The following is a 17,149-nucleotide window of genomic DNA, read 5'->3' as shown; positions in this document are numbered from 1 at the left end:
CCAATCAGCATTCGGAATAGAGGGTTTAACTCTTATTTAAAATGAAGACTTTGAATCTTAACGGCTGAGCTCTCGGGAGGACTTGGTTTCTTTGGGTCGGAGGTGGGAGTCCACAGGTGCGTAGACCTGGGGCATTTCTCTGCGGCTGGCTGGCAGGCAGGCGGGCGGGCGGACCCAGGGTGGCCTTTGTGGTTTGGTGGGAGGGAAGCGGTCTTGGGGATCGCTGGGTCAACGAGGGGAGGTCGGGGCGACAGAGCTTCCTTCTCCCCAACCCCCTCCCCCGCCCCCCGTGCTTTCCCTGCACCCTCCCTTCTGTGCTTGGATACCGATATGCCTTGTAACATGCCGCCTGGTGTTTATTGAACACCCGGAGTGAATGGGGTTGTGGGGGTGGGGGGGGTGCTTTCTGATGGGATTCTCATGTTAAGTGAGCACCTGGGTAGGAAAGAATGCAGAATGTTTTTTGCCGTCTTGGAATTTACGTTCTAGGGGTGGGGGGTGAGGAGACAGACGGTAAACTAGCAAGATAACTTCCGGTAGGGATGAGTACTAGGAAGTGGGCTAGTTTGAATAGACTAGCCAGGAAAGGCCCTTGTCCGGGCAGCATGGATGAGTGGGTGAATAAATAAACCTGGAAGCCAGTGTTTCTCAAACCGTAGACCCTGATTACCTTTATAGGGGTTACTTGAGCGTTCTAGTTAAAAATATAAACCCACCTAAGGGATAAGAGGGGCTTCCCAGGTGGCGCTAGTAGTAAAGAACCCTCAGGAGATGGAAGCGACTCAGGTTCGATCCCTGGCCCTCCCTGGAGGAGGGCATGGCAACCCACTCCAGTATTCTTGCCTGGAGAATCCCATAGACAGAGAAGTCTGGTGAGCTACAGTCCATAGGGTTGCACAGAGTTAGACTCGACCCATGCAGGCAAGGGATCAGAAGTGCTTGGGCGTTGGACTCAGGTGTTTGTATTTTTATCAAGCTCTGCAGGTGATTCTGATGTTTCATTGAGAACTGGTGTATGCCCGGTGAATACTGGTCATCTGGGGATGTCTTTGAAACGCAGGGTCTTAATTTGTTAGGTCTAGAGTTGGGCTCCAAAGTCTCCATTTCTAACAGTTGTCCTCCTGATGTACATGTGGCTACCATCCTTGACTTTCACGGTTTTCTTTTCATCCTTAACCTTCCTTGTTGTTTGAATTAAACGTGTTTCAGAGCATACTCATTTCCTCTCCACTCTCCTTCATATGTGCGGGTAATTTGCAGGTTTGATGAAGGAAGGAAAAGTCTCCACCCACAGTGCTATTAAATCTGCTTTTCTATGTAGACTAGTAGGATCTCCAGTTTGAAGTGCAGGGATCTTATGCAGGTTGTCTGGACATGAGACTCTCGAACTTGGCTGGAGTCCAGAATCACCTGAGACACTGTCTTCTGTGGCTCTCTGCGGAATTCTGAATCAGAGACTTAGTCCATTCTGTTCCGTTATTCTTCCTGAGAAGGAAAAGTGTATTACCTGGAGCGAATGATAGCTTCTATAAAACTAGTGTCTGTAGAGCTATGTGATCTCATGAGTCAGCTGCTTGTAACTGTCAGGGAGAGTGAAGAAGGCACCACAGCGTGGGTGAAATTATGGTTCACATGATAGGAGAATGTATTTCCTTTTCTTGCCTATTTCTGAATGGCTGTTTGATATAAGGACTCCAGATTCTTTAGTCTGGTCTCCTCTTGCAGGTGGAGTTATTTATTTGCTTATAAAGTAGATGTGAAAGTGGGGGTCTGAAGAGTGCTTTCTGACTGGATTCTAGAATTTAGGGAGCAAGAGAAATGGATAAAGGTTTCTCTGGCCCAAGGATCCGTATATCTGACTTGTTAGAGGGATCACTGGGCTCGGTGTTGCAAATGGACCATAATGGGGCAAAGGTGAAAGCAGAGTAACCACTGGGAGCTTTTTGCAAATAATTGAAGGGAGAGAAAATTGTGGTTTGACCAGGTGGGAGTAGGAAATGTTGTGAGCAGTGATTTTCAAAATAGAGCCTGTAGGATACGCTGATGGCTTAGATACAGGGTTTGAGGGAGAACCATGTAAAAGATTATAGGACTTTAGACTTGAGCAACTGGCAGGATGGAGAGAGCAGGTTAAGGGGAATGGGGATTGGGAGGAAGCAGGACATCATTTGGGGACAGGTTAAGATTGAGATGCCACTCAGATTACCAGGTGGTAGGAGTTCAGAGGAGAGCTTTGGGCTCGAGATGGAAATTTGGGGGTCCTCAGCCTATGGGTGGTATTGAAAGCCGGGGGAAAAAGAGATTTCATTTGGTGTGTTGGGTTGAGATGCCTGGCAGGCTTTCCTGGGGCATGCTTAGCAGGTGATAGAGAGCCTGGCAGGAGAGGAGAGGGCAGAAGGCACCAATTTGCATTCTCCTAATAGAGATGTTTAGAGCCCTGGGGCCCTAGGAAGGTGTAGACAGAGAGTGGGGAATCCCTTCCACGGTTACCCTAGACACTGAGATTGGTGGCACAGGTGAGGATCATCAGCAAAGGTGTTTGCTTTGGGACAGCTAGTAGACAAGTCTGTGCAGGAATAGAGTGCAGGACCCCCTGGAATGCTGGGAATGCTTCTGAGGGGAAGGCTGAGAATTGACCTTTGGATCTGGCAACAGTGGGGTCAGCCTGGAGCCAGGTGGGGATGAAAACCCTGTGGGAGGGAGCCTGCAGCCTGGTGAGGGAAGTGATTGAGACAACTGTTGCCCAGTTCTGCTGCTGAAAGGGGAAGCCAGAGATGTGGTCATAGTTTGAGTCAATTTAAGGGTAAAGAGGACTTTTTTTTTTTTAAGGCAGCACTTAAGGAAGCCGGCCTGTTGACTGATGGAAGGGATTCATTAGAGAGATGATGGGAGAAAGGGACAACGCAGTTCAGGAGTGGGGTTGGAGTACCAGGGAGGGGAGAGGATGGGATGCAGTGAGTGAGGGGAGAGAAAGGCCCCACACCTGAACCTGATGTAAGCCCCATACTTATGCTCTATCACAAGAGAAAATGCTGCTCCCTTATCGGCCTTCATTGGACAACAAATCATGTAAAATTCTGGGTGATGCTGAGGCTTTTTTTTTCATCAGGATTTTTAACCCTGATCCAGTGTGACACTTTGAAGCAGATGGATTTTTACAAATTAAAGGTGGTTCTTTTTTCTTTTCAGGCATCATGGACAGATGTAAAGAAAACTGCATCTCAGGGCCTAAGGTAAATTGAATAATCAGGAATCTCAGATCCCTTTTGTAAAACCCAAAGGGAAGCTGGGTTCAAGTCTAGAGTTGTTTTCACCTTTCCTTTGAGATGTGACTGTGGTTCCTCCACCACGTCCCTGGGTGGGAACTCGTTGCTTTTCTCAGCATTCATCAAGGCTCTGTTGCTTCTCTCAGTGTAACTTTTATTTTGCTCTAAGTTTTTGAAGAGCCTATGTTTGTTTCCTCTTTTGCCTCAGATCCGTTTTGTGAGTACTTGGAAACTGAAACACTAGTAAATCAATAGTAATTAGCTTTGGGGACATTAAAACTGTGCTCATCACTATTAAAAAAATTATATAATTAGCTTTTTGTGGAACATGTGGCAAATACAAAACTTCACGCAAAGATAATCACTATTGAATATTTGATATGTTTAGAGAAAAGACTGAAAAAATACAAGTATTGTTGAAGAAATTTCAGTGGAATTGGGATTTTAGTATAAAGTTTCTGAATTGTAGCTTCTTGCTAAAGAATAATTCCCAAGTCACTGAGAATTCTTAGAAAGTGTTTAATGACTCACTTTTTAGATAAAAGTTTAGTTAATGAACATTTTTTTAATGGGGACATGACTTTTAGGGGTAGGGTGTTGGGGAGCGGGTAGGAGGTGTCATTCAGGTATTTCAGCCCTATACTAAGTGTACCCTCTGCAAGTGCTGATTCCAGTCGGTTTCCCTGTCCATCTGTTATCATTGCTGCTGCTGCTGCTAAGTTGCTTCAGTCGTGTCCGACACTGTGTGACCCCATAGATGGCAGCCCACCAGGCTCCTCTGTCCCTGGGGTTCTCCAGGCAAGAATACTGGAGTGGGTTGCCATTTCCTTCTCCAGTGACAGTCATTATATTGCTGTATTAGAAGACAGACCTTTGGAATACTCTCAAGATACTCAGCTTTCCTTTATGAAGACCATCACATTCCTTTTTCCTCCCCCATCTAGACTGCAGTTCCACTTAGTGATGGCCCAAAACGTGTTCCAGTAGCTCAGCAGTTTCCCTCTCAGAATCCAGTGTCTGTAAACAGCGGCCAGGCTCAGCGTGTCCTGTGTCCCACAAATTCCTCGCAGCGTGTTCCTTCACAAGCACAGAAGCTAGTCTCCATCCAGAAACCAGTACAGACCCTGAAGCAGAAGCCACCACAGGCAGCCAGTGCCCCTCGTCCTGTCACCAGGCCGCCAAGTAACACCCAGAAGAGCAAACAACCCCAGCCACCAGCGCCTGGTAAGCAGTCTTCTTAGGCTCACTGGAGAGCCATTCTTTTATTTGCTAAAAAAAAACTACCACATATACAGATGTGTGTTTACTATTTGGAACCCTAGCTTTTACGTCATTTCTACTGAGGATGGGGACAGCATCTGATGTCGGGGTGGAGTAACAAGTCTACTGTGGGCCAGGCCTGACCCCCACCCTTCTAAAGAGGTGGGCAGCCAGGGAAGACACAACAGCAGCCCCGTGTTCTTTGGATTGCTTACTGGGGCAGAGGGGATTCTTTTAGCAAGTACACTTAGAACTGAAAAATTCCAAGGTTCTGGAGTGTGGAGAGAAGTGCTGGGGGTTGGGGGAGTGAGTGGACTGAGGCAGGCGGGGCGAGGTCGGGGTGGGCACTGTCAGCCTCAGCAGGGCTTTGTCCCCTATGTACTGGGAAGCTGCTGATAGGTTTTTGAGCAGAGGAGGGGCTGCCTTGCCTCTTAGAGAAAGCTTATCTGGATATGTGGGATGAATTGAAGAATAGCAATGCTGGACCCAGGGGTAGCAGGTAGGAGGGAGGCCACTGGGGTTTGGCTCCAGTATTGCAGGGGCCTGAGCTGGGTCGGTGTTAATAGTTACTATTTACCAGTTGTTGAGTGCTCCATAGCAGGCTTCCTTCATCCACATTGTGTCATTATGTCCTCGTAAGCACTCTACAGAGGCAACCATAGTTTCTACCTCGATTTTGTGGAGGAGGAAGCTAAGACTTCGAAGCATTAACTTACTCAGACACAACCAGGGCAGAGTGACTGAGACAGATCTGAGAGCTCACTTAGGATGCCAACTTGACGGAATTGGGCGGTAAGCCAGACATGGGGATGGTGGTTATACCACTGGCATTAAACCACTAAACCGAGATCATGTCGAGGGAAAGACGACAGTTTAGACCTGAATTCAAATATCTCACCAGAGCAAACTGCTGCTGTTGGAGGTTGACATGCTGGAAATACGCAAGTAGGAATGTCCAGCGTAATTTCCCCTCGGCTGCTAACACAGTGGAAGGAGGGTGCTGGCGGGCTCATGTTTTGTTGCACATTGTCTGATGCTGACCCACCTCCTGGGGAAGAGGTGATGAGTTGTTATGGATGGGAAGACTGGTAACTCTGTTTAGAAGCTCTTCATTTAGAAACCGAAGCTCCAGGGAGAATCTACACAGCCTTGAATTTTTAGATTATCTGAGGGCCTATGATGTATCTGCTTATCTTTACTCTCAAAGCTTTATACAGACTTCAAATGGCAGGAGTCAGGTTACAGTGTAGTTATCTTTTTCCTTTTTAAAATAAAACCAAAAATAGTCGAGATCTGTAATTCTGGGCATACCACTGATATTTTGGTGACCACTCTTCGATTCATCTCTAATCAAAGACTGTTAACTTATTCTATTTAGGAAATAATCCTGAGAAGGAAGTGGCATCAAAACAAAAAAATGAAGAATCAAAAAAGTAAGTTTTATCTTATGTACAAAGTTCTGTACCATCATTCTACTAGAACATACTCAGTCATTTAATTGCAAATTTAGTTATAGGAACCGGCCTGTTAAAAATAGACCTTTGTACTTTTACTTGGAAATTTGAAACATCTATATTTTCTAGATCTTCAAAGAGAGAAGGGATTTTAATGATGTTTATGAGAGACTCGAGTTTTTCTTACTGCTTTTCACATTTAGAAAAGACATATTTGACTTAGAATCTGTTACAGAAATCAAGTGAAACTTCCTCTCTACCCTCAGAAGTAACTACTGCCTACAGTTTATGTATGCTTCTCTACTACTTCTAATAAAGAGGTGGAAGTTAAACAACAAAATGTGGTCCTCTTGCAGCCCTATGGACAAATACTTGACTGTAGAGTATTTTGAAAGCATTGATACAATTACTGTATTGGTCTTGGCTGTATTTTCCCTTGCTCTCAGTCTCTGAACTGTCTAGACTCTAGCATGTAATAGAAGGTGACAGGAATAAACCCACAGCCTTTTTTGCTCTAGCTGCCTACCAGAAACTTTCTGAGAGTCTCATCCAGTGGTTCCCAGCCCACTGTCCTGTAGGCTCCATCCTGTTTGCTTTCCCAGAGTGGTTCTCCACCCCAGAGAGTGGTGGCGTCTCCACGGCTAGAGGAGTCCATTTGAAAGAGGCTCCCAGTTGTTTCTGGAGCCTTCTTCCTTCTCCAGTTCCTTCTCTAATCCTCCTATGGTCTTAGCATCATTGCTAATAGGTCTGTGCTCAGAGCATAGTACTGTCTCAGGACACTTCCCAGCAAGTGCGTCAGCTCCAGAAGTCCAGACTCATTCAGAGGAGGCTGTGGTTTGGTTCTTGCCGAGGATACGTGCTGAATACAACTTTGAGTATAGAATTATTTATAGGACTGGGATGTCTGCTACTCATTAATATATCTCATTAGAAAGGATGTGTTTTCTTTACATTTTAAAATGTTCAATTCTTCCCCAGAAGGCAATGGGCTTTGGAAGATTTTGAAATTGGTCGCCCGCTGGGTAAAGGAAAGTTTGGTAATGTTTATTTGGCAAGAGAAAAACAAAGCAAGTTTATTCTGGCTCTTAAAGTATTATTCAAAGCTCAGCTGGAGAAGGCAGGCGTTGAGCATCAGCTGAGAAGAGAAGTAGAAATACAGTCACATCTCAGGTAAGTCTTCAGATGATGTCCGGGAGAGTGGCATACAGAACTTAGACTTCAATGTTTATGAACTTCTTTGTAGAAGGCTGGCTTCATAGTACTGCAAAGAATGACTAAATTCATCACTTTTTCAAAGATTTATCTAGACTTAACTGCTGTGGTTTGGAAAAATTGCTTGAAGGTTTGTTTTGTTAATGGAGTAATTTACTGGATGAGTTTTGTTTTGTTTTGGTGGATGATTAAAGGAATGATACCTCTTATTTTGAGTTCAGGTTGCACACTGGTAGCCTACAGGTTGACTTTGGCCAGTGGATCTTTTTGTTTTCATTGAATTAAAAAAACTCTCAGCTAGCCTGTGCTCAGCTGTCCAAAGTCCTCCACAGCACATCTGCTGCCGTTATTGAACATGGTCTGCGTTGTCTGTCTCATGGTATTTGAGTTTCAAACTACTGTGGGAATGGCACATCTTTTTTTTTTTTTTTTTTTTAAATTTTCGGAGACTTAATATTTAGCTGAATTCTTTCCCCCTAAGAATACAGATGGTTCCCGAAGGAAGGAAATAGTCTTAACTAAACCTGAGGTCCAGGTTTAATACCTTGAAATGCATGTAAATTGATAGCAGTGTACGTCTTTTTCTTACAGTGGGTTCATAGCTTCACATTTTCAAGGGGAGTAGAAGGTGGGATCTGCGACCAACAGCAGTTCTCACCACTGGTGTCACATGAGGGGTCTGATACTCAGTACAGATGACCCCCCATACCAGTGTCCATCTTTCATTGCAGGCATCCAAACATCCTCAGACTGTATGGTTATTTCCACGACGCTACCAGAGTCTACTTAATTTTGGAATATGCACCCCTCGGAGCTGTCTATAGAGAACTTCAGAAACTGTCAAAGTTTGATGAGCAGAGAACTGCCACAGTGAGTTTTCATTTACTGTCCAGACTAATTCTGTTTACTCTATGCCTGTCCTACATAGCGCCGTACCTTTCATTATGTAATAGAGGGGGCTTTGTTTCATGGAAAGCTAGCTTAATACAGGGGTCCCTAACCTCTGGGATCTAATGCCTGATGATCTGGGGTCAGGCTGATGTAATAATAGAAATAAAGCACACAATAAATGTAATGCACTTGAGTCATCCCGAAACCATCTGCCCTACCCCAGGTCTGTGGAAAAGTTCTCTTCCACAAAATTGGTCCCTGGTGCCAAAAAGGTTGGGGACCACTGGCTTAATAGGATCAAGTATGGGAAATGGGAAAATCAGAGTAGCTTAGGTGTACCTTATATACAGATAAAACCAAATACCAAATGAAATCTTGTGGTTGGTTTCCACAGCTGTTTCTGTGGAAATATATATAAATAGTTACCCTGTTTAAAAAAGAGAAGAATGTATTTTTGATTAGTTTTAGATTTACAGAACAATTGAAGATAGTGCAGACTGACTTTTTCCATGCACATCTGACTTCTATTACTACTTTATATCTGTGTGGTACAACTGTTATAACTAATGGACCACTAGTACATAACTACTGACTGAAATCCACACTTAGATTCAGATTTCCTTTGTTTCTCATGAATAGATTCAGTTCAGTTCAATCTTTCAGTCATGTTTGACTCTTCGTGACCCCATGAACTGCAGCACGCCAGGCCTCCCTGTCCATCACCAACTCCTGGAGTCCACCCAAACCCATGTCGATGATGCCATGCAACTATCTCATCCTCTGTCGTCCCCTTCTGCTCCTGCCCTCAATCTTTCCCAGCATCAGGGTCTTTTCAAATGAGTCAGCTCTTTGCATCAGGTGGCCAAAGTATTGAAGTTTCAGCTTCAGCATCAGTCCTTCCAATGAAGACCCAGGACTGATCTCCTTTAGGATGGACTGGTTGGATCTCCTTGCAGCCCAAGGGACTCTGAAGAGTCTTCTCCAACACCACAGTTCAAAAGCATCAATTCTTCGGCTCTCAGCTTTCTTTATAGTCCAACTCTCACATCCATACATGACCACTGGAAAAACCATAGCCTTGATTAGACGGACCTTTGTTGGCAAAGTAATGTCTCTGCTTTTGAATATGCTATCTAGGTTGGTCATAACTTTAGATTAGGGTCATGGGTTTTGGGAGGGAGGTCAGAGGTGAAATGCATTCTCTAAGGATACAAGCTACTGACCTGACTCATCCCCAGGAGTTGGTCTTGACCACCCGGCTGGGGTAGTGTTTGTCAGGCTTCTCCTCTGTAGAGTTACTCTCTCTCCCTTTTCAGAGGAACAGCTCTTCTCCTACAGGGCAGGGTATCGACATAAATTATTTGGAATTCTGTACCACACAGCTGTCTTTTCTCCCTTATTGATTTACTTAAATATTTCTGAGTATGGACTCAGATGCTTGATACTTTGAGGTGCTGTTAATCTAATAGCACTTTGCTCTCATTGCTTGTTCCAGATTTGGCCACCGGCTGCTCTTTTACACAGTGCCTGTGTCCTTCTGACTTGTCCCCATCATTGTGGGGAGTGTGGGCCTGTGTTTTTTTTAAAAGCACTTTCTGTTTGTCGGTGCTATAAGGTGCTCCAGCTTCGTCTTATACATTTTCTAAGCCTTAGAATTCATTATTTCTCTCAGGAGCTTTGCTTCCTTTTATTGGAAAATGTTATCAGAAGCCTTGATCTGGGTGCTGGATGTGCTCATTGCTACTGTTACTACTTCTGGGCTTTCAGCTGAAAGAGAGCATTGAGATGTGTGTATTGTAATCTCAGTATTTGCATGTATCTAAAAGCATTTATAATTATCCACCTGTATCTATAGTAAACATGAGTCCCTTATCACATGGATCATTTTACCCTCCTCCCTTGCTTATTGTAACCTCCACTCCAACGCTGAGAAACTTGGATTCCAGCTTCGGCTATCCTTTTATCCAATTCCAGTGTTCATGTGTAGTGGTGTCAGAATTGTTAACCAGTTACCCTCGTGGGGAACAACCGTATGCATTTGAGGTTCATCTGTATCCTCTCAGGGTTTGATGGTTCATTTCTCTTTATTGCTGAATAATACTCCATCATATGGCTCTACCTTGGTTTATTGCTTCATTTGTTGAAGGGTATCTTGGTTGCTTGTAGTCTTTGATTACGAGTAAAGCTGCTATAAACAGTTGCATGTGGCTTTTTGTGGGACACAAGTTTTCTTATCTGCTGGGTAGATACCTAGGGGTGTGCTTGCTGGCTTGTATGGTAAGTCTACATTTAGCTTTGTGGAAACTGTCAGCAGTCTTCTGCAGTGGATATGCCTACCATCTGTGCATTCCCACCCACGCATGAGCGTGCCTGTGGCTCCCCACCCGCAAGTGGTGCTGTCGTGCTTTTTCAATTTCAGTCTTCCCAGTAGGTGTACAGTGGTGTCTCATTGCTTTAATTTGCAGTTCTCTAATGACATGCAAGGTTGAGCATCTTTTCAGGTGTTTATTTTCCATCTCTGTAGCATCTTTGAGGTCTGTTCAGACCTTTGAAAGTGAAAGTTGCTCAGTCATGTCCAACTCTTTGTGACTCCATGGACTATACAGTATAGTAGACTGTACTGTAGTACAGTACAGTACAATATAGTATAGTATACAGTATATAGTATACTACAGTGTAGTACTGTACAGTATATATAGTACTGTATAGTATACAGTATACTACAGTATAGTAGACTGTACAGTCCATGGAATTCTCCAGGCCAGAATACTGGAGTGGGTAGCCTTCCCTTCTCCAGGGGATCTTCCCAACCCAGGGATCGAACCCAGGTTCAGACCTTTGGCCCATTAAGAATTTTTTTGTTGTTGCCTTACTGAGTTTTAAGAATCCACGTGTATTTGTGATATGAGTTCTTTATCATGTGTTTTACAAACATTTTCTCCCCTTCTGTGGCTTGTGCTTTCCTTCTCTTAACTGTGTCTTTCATGGGCAGACATTTTTAATCTTAAAATCCAACATATCAGGTTTTTGTTTTGCCTTTTTTTTTTTTTTCATGGATTGTACTCTTCTTTATTAATGTGAAAATTGTTTGAAGAAGTCTTAATTTGGACTGTTTTTTGTTGAATTAGCAGATGAAGGGCCTATAGAATGGTGGTTACTTTGTTCTATTTCTTGGTGGAGGTCTCTGGGTAGTATGTTCACTTATCTTTTTGGCCTTGATCTAAATGGCATTAAATTGGAGTGGTTTTACTTTTATCTTCTACTGAAATCACAGCACTGTTGGTGAATGACCGCTTTGGTTCTGTCTGTGCAATGAGGACATACTATTTCAACTTAAATATTTGCCCTTTGGATAAGTAAAAATCTATTTTATTTGCTTTTTAAATATTAACTAGGCAAGCTAGTTTCTTCTTTAATTGGCAAGTAATGTTTGTACTCAGTTTTCTTCAATCCAGTGGAGTTTACTTTGGTATAAACAGATAGCTGCTTGAAAGGAAGTAAAAGATTGGTTCTTTCTAGATTACCTAGTAGTTTACACACACACACACACCTGTTTTTCTTTCCTGACACACACACACACCTGTTTTTCTTTCCTGATTAATTAAAACTAGTTTTGGAGAAGTGTTAGGGACCTTTACACATAATCCATAATCTTAATGAGGGCGTGTGGAGGGGGTGGATGCAGAGAGCGCTGGTTCCTGCCGGGTATGAGCAGGGGCAGCCCATTGTCGTCTGGAATCGTACTGTATCCTCTTAGGACATCACCCACTTTGGTGCAGGAGACGAGCTTTCTTTGCCTTTGCTTTCAGTTTATTTATGGTTTATTTAAGTTTATGGTCTAAATTTTGGTGGAAAGCAATGAAAAATGTCCTTTCTGATGATAACATCTGGTTTGTACCCCTTCATTTGGTAAACCTTTTTGGTATAACATGTTCAGTCCTGTTTAGAATTACTTTTTGAGAAACCAACACTTCTCAAACGTCAGTCAGAACTAAATATATTCTTTCAACATATTAGAAAACAATTCTCATTTACATGTTAAAGCAAATCCTGGGCTTGCTTAAGTTTATAGCTTCAAACAAACCGTTTTGTTGTAATTTTGCCTTAGTTTTAACAATGGGAATGGACTCTAAAGTTTTTCTTTAAGAATGTTAAAAATTGCTTCCGGTCTGACCCCCTCATTTGTACCAGTTTTTCAGTATTGTCATAATTGATGGCTCCCGGGCCATAAATCGCCAGGTGCGGATGTGGTGGCGCCTTGTGTTCTCCTGTCTTCCAGTGTCGCACCTGCTGTGTCAGCAGACCTAGCACAGAGTCACCTGTGCTTCATGCTGAACCCTCAATTGGTTTGTTTTCTTGTAGAGTCATCCACTGTCTCTAGTTTTTGCTTTCAAATCTACAAAACATGTTAAAATCTATGTTGAGTTTCCTTTCAGAAGAGATGTCTAAAATTAACCTGTTATATAAATCTAAAACAGATTTCCAATACTTTCTGTTTTAATAGTATATCACAGAATTGGCAAATGCCTTGTCCTACTGTCATTCAAAGAGAGTTATTCACAGAGACATTAAGCCAGAGAACCTGCTCCTTGGATCAGCTGGAGAGCTTAAGATCGCCGATTTTGGGTGGTCAGTACATGCCCCATCCTCCAGGTATGTAACTTCAGAGATGGAACTTGTTTGTTTGGTTTAGCAAAAGCCTAGGGGCTAATGAGCTGAATAGTTAAATATTTACTATAAGTAAATGTAAGCATAGATGTTGTGGGCGGTTGGGTCAGGTAACGGATATACATGCTTTGGAGTAATTTAGGCCTGGCAGGAAACTAGTGTTTTCAAGAACATTTTTACTGTGCAGCCATTTGTGGATGTTTATCCTGGGGTTACGGACAAGGCAATGGCACCCCACTCCAGTACTCTTGCCTAGAAAATCCCATGGACGGAGGAGCCTGGTAGGCTGCAGTCCATGAGGTCGCTAAGAGGCGGACCCAACTGAGCGCCTTCACTTTGACTTCTTCACTTTCATGCATTGGGGAAGGAAATGGCAACCCACTCCAGTGTTCTTGCCTGGAGAATCCCAGGGACGGGGGAGCCTGGTGGGCTGCCATCTATGGGGTCGCACAGAGTCAGACACGACTGAAGCGACTTAGCAGTAGCAGCATCCTGGGGTTAAAGATGCATACTATCCTTAGAGTGAAGGGGACAAATAGGTAAAAGATATGACAAGTGTATCACAGAATGAAATGCAGTGTGTAGAGGGGGAATAACACCTGACTGACTGTGGGAGGGAAACTCCACTGCCTCCAGGCCAGGAGACACGAGTTCTACGAGGTCTGAGGGCAGCACCTGCAGAGCTCTAGAACTGAGAGCTTAAAGGAACCAAACTAGTTTGGATGGAGCTTTCAGGGTGGTGGTTAAAGATTCTTTGGTCTGCTCCTGTCAACAGAGCAGTCTTTTCCTATCTCCTCTTAAAGCAGAGAGATCAACCTAATGAAACAATTTAAGTGAACTCTGTAAACAGAGCTAAAACATTTTCTCCTGTTTTTAAGTTGGGTTTCAATGAGCTTTTGAAACCATGTGTGAAGTAGGGCAATTAAAAGCATACATCTACTGCTAAGAGTTTGTCAGCTTTGGGGTAGGTCTTAAAAAAATTGTAACCAGATTACTTTAAAGCCAGTTAAAAAACTGTATAGTCCAACATGGATGCTGTTGAGTGTGAGATTTGTTTTTAATACAGATCACTCCTAATTGTTTCCAGCAAGGCACTGAATCTGCTAGTGCAGTCTCTCTTTGTTTTTGGGGAAAAAAATCTGGTTGTCACAAGTGGGAGCTGTTGGCCTCTAGTGAGGCAAACAGCAATGGCTGTAGCACCACAGGGCTAAGCTGGACCTTGGCCCGCCCGGTGGTGTCATCACGACAGGAAAGATAAAGAGGATATCATATAAAATTTTGGTCACTTGGCCTGGCTTCACATAGCTGGTTAACTGTAAGAGCTCTCAGGTTACTGTGCTATCTTTTGAGGCTCTTGATCTGGGCCTTCTCCCAAATCCAGTGGTGGTGAGAGGCTAGGAGTCTACAGTGGCAGTTCCTTTAGGTGAGTGAACATTTGTGTGCTCGCTGGGCACCAGTGGCACCAAAGAATAACTGGTACAAGGCAGCAAAATCTGCCTAGCCTTTGCTCCTGTTTTGATGTCTGTTTCCAACCTCTGTTATAAAAACAGACACGCTGAATTGATCACCTGCCTATCCAGTGCCTATACTCCCAACAGTTGTTAACATTTTACCATATTGAATGTGTCTACATTTTGGTGAACCTTCAAAAACAAGTGACAGACAGCATGCTTCATCCTTTGAGTGCTTCGGTAGTAGGCACGTCCTGAAAATAAGGACATTGTCCTGTATAATCACAACCATCATCACACCTAAGAAACCTAGTCTTGTTAATATCTACTATTTAGTCCATGTTCAAATTTCCCTAGTTGTTCACACAGTTTTATAGTGGTGATACTTTAAATCTTATATATCATTTAAGGAAGTTCTGGAATTAGACATATTTGGGGTGCCACATGATTGCTAGCTGTGAGGTCTGGTACAGCGCCCCATCTAAAAATGGATTTATAATAGCACCTGCTTTGTAGCACAGGAGCTAGCCTAGGAAAAGCGCTCAGTGTTAGTGGAATGGTTGGTGACTTTGAGCAGCTGTCATGATAATAGAAACAGTAGCACGTCAACCTGAGCCTGCCTGTGTTTTCAGGAGGACCACCCTCTGTGGCACGCTGGACTACCTGCCCCCTGAGATGATTGAGGGCCGGATGCACGACGAGAAAGTGGACCTCTGGAGCCTTGGGGTGCTTTGCTATGAGTTCCTCGTCGGGAAGCCTCCTTTTGAGGCAGACACATACCAGGAGACCTACAGAAGAATATCACGGGTAAGGCCTCACTACAGAGGCACCCATCGTTGTTAGAATTCCTTCCTTATCGGCCTTGACAGGAGGCTATGATCTGAGTATTTCTCGTGTTCTCTCTGAGCCACGTTGTGACTCTTGTCACTTACTGTGTACTCATCCAGGTGGAATTCACATTCCCTGACTGCGTGCCCGAGGGAGCCAGGGACCTCATTTCAAGACTGTTGAAGCACAACCCCAGCCAGAGGCCTACCCTCAAAGAAGTACTTGAACACCCCTGGATCATAGCCAACTCAAAACCATCAAGTTGTCAGAAAAAAGAATCAACTAGCAAACAGTCTTAATCTTCGGGGGCAGAGATCCTTAGCCCAGGGCTGCCTGTCCTGGAGCAGGCTGCTGGCATGTCTCCCTGTGGCCTGCCCGCCATCGAGACTCCACAGGACATGCTGCTGACAAGCAGGCAGTGCTCGGAGTCCCACTTTCGCAGACACCACACTCTGCAGCAGTGGGAGCAGCCATGAGAATCGTGCTAATAACTTCACTGGTTATAGAATCAATCCGCAGGCAAGGTTTGAGGGCAGCCACCCCGCAGCCTATTTGGAGTAAGGGGTCCTCATGGAAGATGGACTCAGAGCCTGGCTGTGGGGAAGGGGGTCATGCCTAGTCCTGCCTCGACCCTTGAAACACTGTGCAATAACCTTCCCAGTCCTGTGTGTGTGTAACTTATCGGGTGGCCCTGTCTGGTAACGCGGTCAGAATGAACATGTGATTCTTCCTTTTAAATGTTAAAATAAAGACTTTTGTATAGACTTGTATCTTTACCTCCACAGCATCCCTTCAGGACTGTTCGGTGTCTGTCCAGCACCCCTGCTTGGCCTGCTTGTGGGTCCTCAGTCACTCACCTGGTGGGACTGAGGCAGGAGCATGGGCTTGCCTGAGTCTTGGGGCACAAGGGTGTCTCAGCCCTTTCTAAATGGTAAAGCCTTGTTTTCTCTCATGGTGTTGATGTTTTTATAAAGTTCTCACATGTGTCACCTTGCCATTACAGTGCATCCCCCCGGAGTTCACATTTGACAGACACTTTGAGAAACTGGGCTAATCCTGTCACTAGGTGGTGGGGAGGGGGAGGTCGGCAGGCCCATGGACATATGAGCCTTCCTTCATTCCCTTCCTTCCCTCATCCCTCGTCCTACACTCCTGGGGGTGGGGGAGGGAGGAAGAGTCAACCAGCAGGCACCTTGTGATGGGTTAGGGAACAGAAAGGGAGCAGGGCCCTGGGGAAGGAGCCTCTTAGTTGGACTTGAAAGACAGGATTTAAAGTGTAGAGGCAGGTGTGGCAAGAGGTCCTTGCAGCCTGAGGGAGGGCCCTGCAGGAAATATGGCCCATTGGTGGGGGGAACTGGAAGTGGGGTGCTCTGCCGGGGAACACCAGGAGCGGGTGTGAGCGCAGCCAGCACCCTCCAATGTCCCTGGTGCCCCCGAGCCTTGGTCCCTGTCCTGGGCGGTGGACATTCACCATTGTGCATGACCACAGCCCGCTGGAGTCCTCATCCTGAGGAGTCACCTGCCCAGTCAGCAATAGCTCACAGAAGTGAGTGATCCCGGCATGGGGGCTGCTGGGGGTTCACTAGAGCTGCAGGTGGTCTGGCTGGACAGAGGGGAGGGGTCAGCCATCCATGTCCACACCCGCCCACTTCTGGGCTCTGACCATGTTCTTGACAGCATGGTGAGGAGCTCCACGTGTCGGGTGAGCCAGCTCCCGGCAACCTGATTTTCCCAGTTTGGCCCTCGGTCTTGATTCTGTGGTAAAAGTGTTCACCCAGCCAGACTCCCTCCCCAGCCGAATCAGAGTCTGGGTGCTGCCAGTGTTCAAAGTGGTTCATACAAGTGGACACTGCTGCCCCCTCAGTACAGCTGGCCGGGGCTTCCCTTACCCTGGTCACCTGGTCCCCATGGGACACCCTAGAGTTGTGACATCTGTGTCAACTTGAAACCCAAGTCCACAGATAAGTCTGCTTGCAGTCCACAGGTAATTCTTTTCACCAGCTGTTCAGTCTCGGCCTAGAAATGAGATGCCATGAGGAGCTGGTCTCTCCCATTTTTGGTCTCAGGTTCTATGTGCTCCTATCACGTAAAATTACATATTTCTAGCTGCCAACACCTG

At 45.0% G+C, this 17,149-nt stretch overlaps 1 protein-coding gene across 2 annotated transcripts; it reads left to right on the top strand.

The window, feature by feature from the left end:
- The first annotated feature begins 52 nt into the window (after positions 1–52).
- On the top strand, positions 53–15,800 carry AURKA (aurora kinase A). 2 transcript variants are annotated; one of them, XM_086332684.1, is made up of 9 exons: positions 53–116; positions 3,190–3,233; positions 4,211–4,490; positions 5,905–5,959; positions 6,959–7,150; positions 7,924–8,062; positions 12,588–12,736; positions 14,835–15,009; positions 15,150–15,800. In XM_086332684.1, exons 2-9 carry the CDS (start codon positions 3,195–3,197, stop codon positions 15,327–15,329), a joined length of 1,209 nt encoding a protein of 402 aa, XP_086188810.1. In that variant the 5' UTR covers positions 53–116; positions 3,190–3,194; the 3' UTR covers positions 15,330–15,800. The 2 variants fall into 2 exon arrangements, with proteins under 2 accessions (XP_086188810.1, XP_086188811.1); XM_086332685.1 differs by having other exon boundaries at positions 53–156.
- The last annotated feature ends 1,349 nt before the right edge of the window (positions 15,801–17,149 follow it).

This window comes from Bos grunniens, chromosome 13 (assembly GCF_055505025.1).
Source record: "Bos grunniens cultivar Pamir isolate PY7600 chromosome 13, Bosgru_T2T1.0, whole genome shotgun sequence".
Classification (NCBI taxonomy): domain Eukaryota; kingdom Metazoa; phylum Chordata; class Mammalia; order Artiodactyla; family Bovidae; genus Bos; species Bos grunniens.
Note: the sequence above shows the minus strand (reverse complement) of the source record. Positions and strands in the feature narration are given on the sequence as shown.

Bases quoted from the DNA above. Each gene is read 5' to 3' on its own strand.
- AURKA (XM_086332684.1), top strand. From the start codon at position 3,195: ATGGACAGATGTAAAGAAAACTGCATCTCAGGGCCTAAG. The intron at 3,234-4,210 runs GTAAATTGAATA...TCCCCCATCTAG, and splicing joins ACTGCATCTCAGGGCCTAAG to ACTGCAGTTCCACTTAGTGA. The intron at 5,960-6,958 runs GTAAGTTTTATC...ATTCTTCCCCAG, and splicing joins AAAAATGAAGAATCAAAAAA to AAGGCAATGGGCTTTGGAAG.